The sequence below is a fragment of the Streptopelia decaocto genome (genome assembly GCF_964273445.1).
Source record: "Streptopelia decaocto genome assembly, chromosome: Z".
In the NCBI taxonomy this organism is placed as follows: Eukaryota; Metazoa; Chordata; class Aves; order Columbiformes; family Columbidae; genus Streptopelia; species Streptopelia decaocto.
This window is the reverse complement of record NC_138657.1, coordinates 29,584,647-29,592,546: the sequence shown is the minus strand read 5'-3', so window position 1 is coordinate 29,592,546 and position 7,900 is coordinate 29,584,647. Positions and strand designations below refer to the sequence as shown.

General features: G+C 42.0%; 1 protein-coding gene across 1 annotated transcript; it reads left to right on the top strand.

Annotated features, from left to right (window-relative positions):
- Positions 1-170: 170 nt before the first annotated feature.
- QNG1 (Q-nucleotide N-glycosylase 1) lies at positions 171-7,403 on the top strand. The gene is made up of 4 exons (XM_082075173.1): positions 171-521; positions 1,487-1,746; positions 5,925-6,120; positions 6,853-7,403. The coding sequence occupies exons 1-4, from the start codon at positions 185-187 to the stop codon at positions 7,083-7,085; spliced, it is 1,026 nt and encodes a 341-aa protein (XP_081931299.1). The 5' UTR covers positions 171-184; the 3' UTR covers positions 7,086-7,403.
- Positions 7,404-7,900: the final 497 nt, after the last annotated feature.

Sequence of the window (7,900 nt, the reverse complement as noted above, 5' to 3'; positions counted from 1 at the left end):
GCTGCGCGACCGAGCGCTGCGCCGGAGCCTCCCGGCGTCCGGCGCGCCGGGCTGCGGGCAGCAGGGAGGTGCCTGGCCGAGCCGCTTCCCGTCGGTGCTCGGCGGGCTGGCCGGGGCGGGGACACGGCGGAGGGGCTGGGCTTGATAGCGTGCGTGTTTCCTGCCCCCAGAGAGGCGGCTGAGCATGGAGCCGTTCCCGTCCCCGCTGGAGTCCGCCAAGTTCATAGCCAGCAGGAGCAAAGACGTGTTCGTGGACGAGGAGGGGGCGCGGCGGGTGGCGGAGAGCTTGTTTGACAAAGCCGCGGCGGCCGAGTTCGGCCTGGAGGGCTGGAAGAGCCTCCATGAGCTGAACCCCCAGGCCGCCAGCCAGGAGGCGGTGGACTGGGTGTTCCTGGTGGACACCCTCAATTTCTCCTTCTGGTCCGAGCGGGAGGAGCAGAGGTACCTGGTGAAGTACAAGGGCAAAACGTACAGCGGCTACTGGTCCCTCTGCGCCGCCGTCAACAGGGCCCTTGACGAGGGTTAGTGAGCGCCGGGGGAGCGGGGCCGGCGGGGCCCCCTGAGCAGGCGGGGCGGGAGTGTTCGGAGCTGGGCGGTGAATGCGGAATAAATGTGCTGCTTCAGAACAGGAGCCGGTTCTGCAAACCATTGCTTGCTGCCGGGTGAACCTGTGTGCCCAGCCCGGCCTGCAGAGCTCGGGGGAGGCGACTGGAAGCGCTTTAACAACACCTGGTGCAGAAACTGCGTCGCTTGTGCTTCCAGTTGGGTCATCTCCGTTAAAAAGGCTTTTAAGCGATGTCTGTAGCCGGCTGTTTGTGACTTCTGATATTTCACGTGTGTTCTTAAGATAATTTGCACGTTTCCGTGACAAATGGGAAAATGAGGCTTAAACTGTGAATCCTATGGACTAATCTAGTACCAAAGCAGCTCCAGTATGTCTGAAAACCCACATGCCTCCAAAAACGGTATTTTAGTGCTCACTCTTGTTGCTGTCATCAGAAAAAAAAAGGTATTTGTAGGTACAGGTGGAGGTTTTCATTAATTTTGTACATATTTATTTGTAAATTAAGGGAAGGTTTGCATTAAGATACTTTTTGTAAATGTACAACGTGATTAAGAGCTAAGGGAAAACAGGCCTATGTTGACTATACTATGTACGAACTGGATTTGGCAGTGCCATGTGTAAATGCCACACTCAGAGATGAAGACTAAGCAGCTGGGAGAAATCACATATAAAAAGTTAGAACGGTTCTGTGGTTGCATTTCGGAAGTTGTTGTCTGTGGGAGGAAGTGCTATGTGCAAACAGAAGTTTAGTTCTAGGCAGCCATCTGGGTGCAATTACAGCTGAACACACAGCTGATTTGTAAGAGTTGATAGACTCGCTAAAGTTTACCAGATGAATGCTCTCATCTATAGCAGACCACTGCATTAGGTCTTCAGAGTAAGTTACGATAGCCTAAACATCTTGTTTTTACTTTCCCGAAGGAATACCTATTACCAGTGCATCATATTTTGCCACCATGACGCTTGACCAAGTTAGGCATGTGTTTCGCTCTGACACAGAAGTGCCCATACCATTGATTGAAGAAAGACATTGGGTGCTGAATGAAAGTGGAATGGTTCTTTTAGAGAAGTTTGGAGGGTCTTTCCTCACCTGTGTTAAAATGTGCGAGAAAAGTGCTCAAAACCTGCTACGTCTAGTACTGGAAAATTTTCCTTCTTATAGAGATGAAGCTGTATTTGAGGTAAGCTAGCTCTAATGTTGAATTTCTTATGATAAGATTTTCCTCCTTACAGATCGTGACTTTAAAATACAGCTCTTAGGTTGCCTATGTAAATTTTTCTGGGAGCATAATCAGCTCAGAATTGATCTAGTGTTTGTGAATTATTGGGATTTTTAATCCAGGAAATGGAAGGTGAACAGAACCGTTTCTGTGGAACTCAGTGTATTCAAAAGTAAAAGTCAAGGGAAGTAAGAAGGAAAATTACTATTTATTTTAATATTTTTTGCCTCAAATCACTAAAGATATTGGTCTGTATAATGAAAGGAAAATCGGGCTTTGAAGCAGTTGATCTTAATTACGTAAACTGCTATGAGTCATACAGAGAGGAAAGAAGGTTTTTTAAATAATACCCTTGGACCACAGTACACTTTTTTGTTAAGATGGTTGAAAATTATTGAGATTTCATTTCTTTATCAGTCTAAACATCTGAAAACAAAATCACACACTTCACTCTCAGTAAAAGAATCTTGTTTATCTGAAGTCCTTGACAAGAGTAACTTTTTTTCCCAGAGGAGAGCCATTTTTTTTCATATATTTTCTCTGTCTTCATTGCTTTGTTATAATTTATTTTGTTATACTCCAAGTTCCCAATTAGATCACAACTCATTTGTACTCCCTACAGATGTGTGATATTAGAGATAATTTCTACCTGAAAAATCAGAATTTTTTTTCTTTTTTCTTTTTTTTTTTTTTAATTGAATAGGTACCATCCCCTTCTCCCCCATCGCTCTGTATTTTCTTAACTTGAGGCTCTCTGCAGCTAATGGAAGAAAAGAAACCCTGGTGGAATTGTGAAAACGTACAGCTACTGGGAATGCACACTATAGCTGTTGTTGATACTACAGGCCAGAATTAACCCATACTTTAGTTAGGTTTGACAGTATGCTGAAGCTTTTTGGAACCATTTTCCTGAAAGAAGCTCATGGGAAGTAAACAGAGACTCCCTGGTATTTTCCATGCCTCTGTTTTTGCCTGTACAGGCATGATCTTTACTTAGCGTGAGTGACATATGTAGCTGCTCCTGTACGTAGCTCCATCAGCAGTCATATTCAGCTGTTACATCATTATGTCCAAAAGACTTTATTCTAACGACAGTGCAGGCTATACTGATAGTCTGTGCTGTCTTTTCATGTAACTCCCTGGAACAGCAATCAGTGGAGCTTTGAACCTACTGCATTTATCACTTACATCTGCCCTTCAGTAGGTGGCATGATTTTATTTTCCTTTGTCTCCTGCTATGAAGATATGTTTACATGAAAAATCAGAGGTGCTTTCTAACTAATCTTTGTTTAATTTATTGGGATATTTTACATATAAAGTAACTTTTAAATGATTCGTATAATCAAAAAGGGTGTATTTTCCAGGTAATGTGGTAGAGTATTTTCTTATCTTTATAGTGACTGTATTCATTGTCTTTCATAAGATGATGCTGAGTGCTTTATAAAGCAAGCCTTCCTAAAAGCAGCAGCAGACCACGGAATGAAAAGATGTTCCAAAAATGATCCCAGACCATAAGCACTGGCATAGTAGTAAAGCCTGTTGCATGAATATGGAAGCTGTTTTTCTGCTTTCACTAGGCAAGATGTGTATTTTGAAGGTGGGTGAAATAATGTAGACCAAGAGTACACCCTACTTAAAAAAAAAAAAAATATATATTTATCAGATATTAGTGTCAGCACCTAATGCGAGATGTCCTGGATCCCAGTATCAACATCATTTCTGTCACAGCAGGTTGAGCTCTCACAAGTAAGACTTTGCCTTCAGTAAAGGGTTAGAAGGGAACTGAATATATGCTGAGATATCCAGTAGTAAACTGACATTTTTCAGTAGTTCTCACAATTAGAAATATATATTATTATAAAATAAATTCTACAGTAGACTTATGCTATCACAGACTGCTACAGCTGTCGTACATTCTGACCTTCTAGGGGAGCTTCTAAAAGTAACACAATTCTTTAGCTATACGTTTTTCCAAACACATAACACAATAATTACACATCACTGAATGTAGTTACAGAAGTTGCCAATCTTTTGTTTCTTGAAAGTGAATTGCAAACTAAACTAAAATCCTCAAAAGCTTTCTGTCCTTGGGTGGGTAGTTCATATTTAGATGCTGTGCTGAATTTGAATACTGACAGAAGTTTAAATATTAGACTATGTTATACTCACTTCTGGGCGTGTTCGTGTTCTGACATAGACACAGTGGAGTCCTTTCTGAGCTTCCAGTTATGGACATGGTGTGTGGTTATCTTTTATTTCCCATCACCTGGGACTGAGATTGTAAAATTCTCACGATCCTCCTGTTTACCTTTTTCTTTTTTAATTAGCTGTACTAGCACATTTTGCTCTTTGCCAACAGCTTAGACTTTTTTTTTTTTTTTTTAATATCACTAGGTCATAATTATTGTGTCTCTTGATACTGACTCATTGTAGTAGAGAGGAGACACAAATATGTAGTAGCTTTTCCTGAAAAGTGAGGGTGTTCCAGAAAAAAAAGTGAAGTTGTATTCCCATCTGGTAAAAGGTTCAATTTTTGGAAAAATGCTATTATATTGAGACATAGTATCATCCACCTAATGCTTTTCTTTCTGTTGAAAAGAATGATGGGAAAATATACTAGAAATTATTAATGTTCTTTTTGATATTGAGAATTTTACATAAGCTTCCAAAGATGTGTACAGCATAAAAATTACAAATAATTGAAACAATGAAATGATACATCTGCTCAATGATGGGTCCCAGACAGTGTTTTTCTTCCAAATTAAATTGCAGCATGACATGAAAAGTTCAGTTTGAATTCTCCCTTCCTCTGCTCTTGCAAAATGTTGTGGTGCTGGAGACAATTAGTTCTTTACCACACTGGAAAGTCTTAATGCTTTAAAAGTGTTGTGTTCTTTGTTTCCATTAGATTTGGGGTAGCAGGACCTATGATGGGATTTGCTCTATTAGTTATTTCCTGTTGTGATGTTTCAAGTGGTGTTTTATTGTTTAACATATGAAATTGTGTATGTTCTCTAGAGGTAAGTTTGTGCAGCTATGTGAAGTACAGAATGCAGCACAGGGAAAGGAGGAGTCTTCAAGATATTTGCAGAAATTGTTTTGTGAAATGGAGCTGGATGTCTTGTTCTCAGTGTTTCTGGAGAATAGCATTTAATGACAAAAAATGTGGTTTGCTCTCAGGAATAGTAGCATCTTGGCAATGAAGTAAAATTAAATTAGCTTTAAAGATTCCATTTGTAAATTGTGGTGATATGAAGGGTGGCAGAATAAAACTGGAAATAATTTGAATCCCCACCTATTTGCATCTCAGATTCACCATTCCAGTTACATATTGTTGTTTAGCACATGTTATCAAAAGTTGAAAATCTTGTCTAGCTATAAAGGGAGGAAAAAACATAAGCTACTAATGCCTTTTTTCTTAAGGGTATGGAGCTTAACGGCATATAGATCGTAGCATATCTTTAGTTTTTCCCCTTGTGAGTAGTCACAAAGGCATGTAAATCTTTGCAGGATTAGCACCAGAAAAAAAGTTGGACAAAAATAGAACTGTGCATAGTATCTAAGAAAATCTTGTATTTGTGAGTACATCTTCTACTGGAATTAATTTTCATCTGTCCTCTGTAACTAGCAAGATAGACTATACAACACAGAGGACCATTCATTAAAGTTTTCACTAGAATTTTATTTCCTTAACATTACAGAGAAATTGATTAACAAAATGTTTTGTCTAATCCAATACATGCCTTTTATACTTCTCAATAGGCTGGATGAACTCTAGAGTTTCTGAAATAATTAATGTTTGCTGGACTCCAACTACAGTGTTTGCCAAGTGGAAGTAAAACAACACTAATGTGTTCTGAGATCCAAGCAGAATCTAAACAATTTTTATTCCACTGAAGTGACTTCTACTATGTTTCTCTTCATTTATGAGCCTTCCATATTATACTTGTGGTTTGATATTGTTTGGATTTTAAGGTGTTTAAGAGTGGTGCACTTTTATTCTGTTTTGGTTAAGTAATATGTTTGCTTAGTCAAATGATAGCTTAATGTCACTCTTACCTGCCTTTCTCTGTGTATGTCAGTAGCTGTATTTATTAATATTTCGGGCACTTACATAACTTGTGAATTTCTTTCATCAGAGCAAAAGGGTGTCTTTCTACAAACGGGCACAAATACTTGTGGCAGATACATGGAGTGTATTAGAAGGCAAAGGAGATGGCTTTTTTGATGACATTTCTAGTCTGACTATATTTGCTGACTACAGAATTCCTCAAGTTCTTGTTCACTTAAAAGCAATGATGTATTCTGAAGAACTAATGAAGAAACTATGTGAAGGTTTGTTCCTCCCTTATTAAGTAATCTTACACTAAAAAAATATACTTTAAGTTAATTGCATAAAACTAGAGTCCCATTTTTAAGCGTGGTTCCATCTTCCAATACTTATGAATCCCCTTTCCACTGTAAATCCCCTTTCCACTGTAAAATGACTGTATTTAGAGGTGGGACTGCTGTTATGCAACTTTAAAATTACACAGCAAGATAAACAGATCAGTGCTATCAGCCATTGATATTAATAGTATGGCCATATATATATATATACGCACCTATATATATAACTCTAGATATGAAATAGGTCATATAGGTGATTTCTTTTCCATTAATCCTAATAAGGGCGTTCCCATCCAAGTTATTCCAGCAAATGGGTCCCTTGATGGCCTTATATACATAGAGTTGTTTTTCCTTATTTTTTAAATCTTAGTCACCCTGGCAGAAAATACACTATCTCAGAATTATATTTGACTACCCTTTTTGTCTCCACAAGCCAAAAAAAATTGTATGATGTGCAATATAATGCAAACACCTGTTATTTTCTTAAACCACTCTCATGTTTTTAATGGAATAGGAGATAAGTGTGTAAGCACACAGCAAAACTGTTGAAGTTAATGAAAACTGCAGTCGTGGAATAGAAGGGGTGGTATGGGAAAGGGGGTGGTGGAGCAAATTCAAGCTGTCCTGGGGCTTCTGTGTCTCGAACATCATTGGGTTGCTGTCTCTTGTGTCCTGCAGGAACGATTTTCCAGTCTGGAGACAGGGAAGAGGTGGAGATCCGTGGCTGTTCCATCTGGTGCTGTGCACTGATTTGCAGGCACCTGCTGCAGCTCTATGAGAGGAAGGGTCAGGACATGCGGGGAAAGATAAACGCGGTTTTACTCGATTATCACCTTTGGGACTATGCCAGGGACCACAGGGAAGAGATGAAAGACGTTCCATTCCATCGGGTGCGGTGTATATATTACTGAGTCCAGCCTCCTAGCTGCTTTATCAATGCATTGTCTTTTGAATGGCAGTTATTCTTTTCATATGGTGGCCTGTCACAAGGCAATTTGGAACTGGCTAAATCAAATGTTCATTTTCTGATGATGTATTAAGAACTTGCCTTTTTTTATTATTATTTTTTTTCTCCCCTGAACCTTTCACTGGAATTAAAGGTGCAGACTTTGCTGCACAGTCCGTCTTCACTCCGAGCGTGCCCCCTAGCTCTGAGCTCTACCTTTGTGGCTCGACCAGAGCCGAACTGTTGCGTTAATTGAATAAACAGCACGGTGACGTCAATCGCACGGAGCTTATCTGCGTTTTAATTGAAGCCCGCGCAGCGGCAGCGACCGGCACGGGGAGGGGGGAAGGGGACGGCTCCTCCTGCCGCCGGGGGGCGCTGCGGGCGGCGGGGTGCGGGGTGGTGCCGCTCTGCCTCGGGGCCGCCGCCGGACGTTGCCGCCGTTGCCAAGCGAGACGCCGTAAACAACGGGGAGAGAGCGGCCGCCGCCCCGGCTGGCTGCGCCGCGGCCTGCGCCCCCCTGCCGCGGCCCTCCGCCCGGGCCCGGCACACGCCAGGGGACGGGACGGCACGGCGGAGCGGGGCTCCGCCAGCCCCGGCGCCTGGATTCCGCGGCACCGGGCGGTTCCCGAGACCCGGGCGTGATCCCGTTCCGGCTCCCCTCAGGTTTGGAGTACAAGGTGCGCTTCGAGACACGGCACAATGTACCGGGCCCGCTCCGAAAATACCCCGCAGGGTGTTTGCTCCCGCGTTCTGGAAGCGCGGAGCATCCACACGGGA

Coding starts and splice junctions, on each gene's coding strand:
- QNG1 (XM_082075173.1), top strand. CDS start 185: ATGGAGCCGTTCCCGTCCCCGCTGGAGTCCGCCAAGTTCATAGCCAGC. Junction 1,747..5,924: donor GAGATGAAGCTGTATTTGAG/GTAAGCTAGCTC, acceptor TTCTTTCATCAG/AGCAAAAGGGTGTCTTTCTA. Junction 6,121..6,852: donor AATGAAGAAACTATGTGAAG/GTTTGTTCCTCC, acceptor TGTGTCCTGCAG/GAACGATTTTCCAGTCTGGA.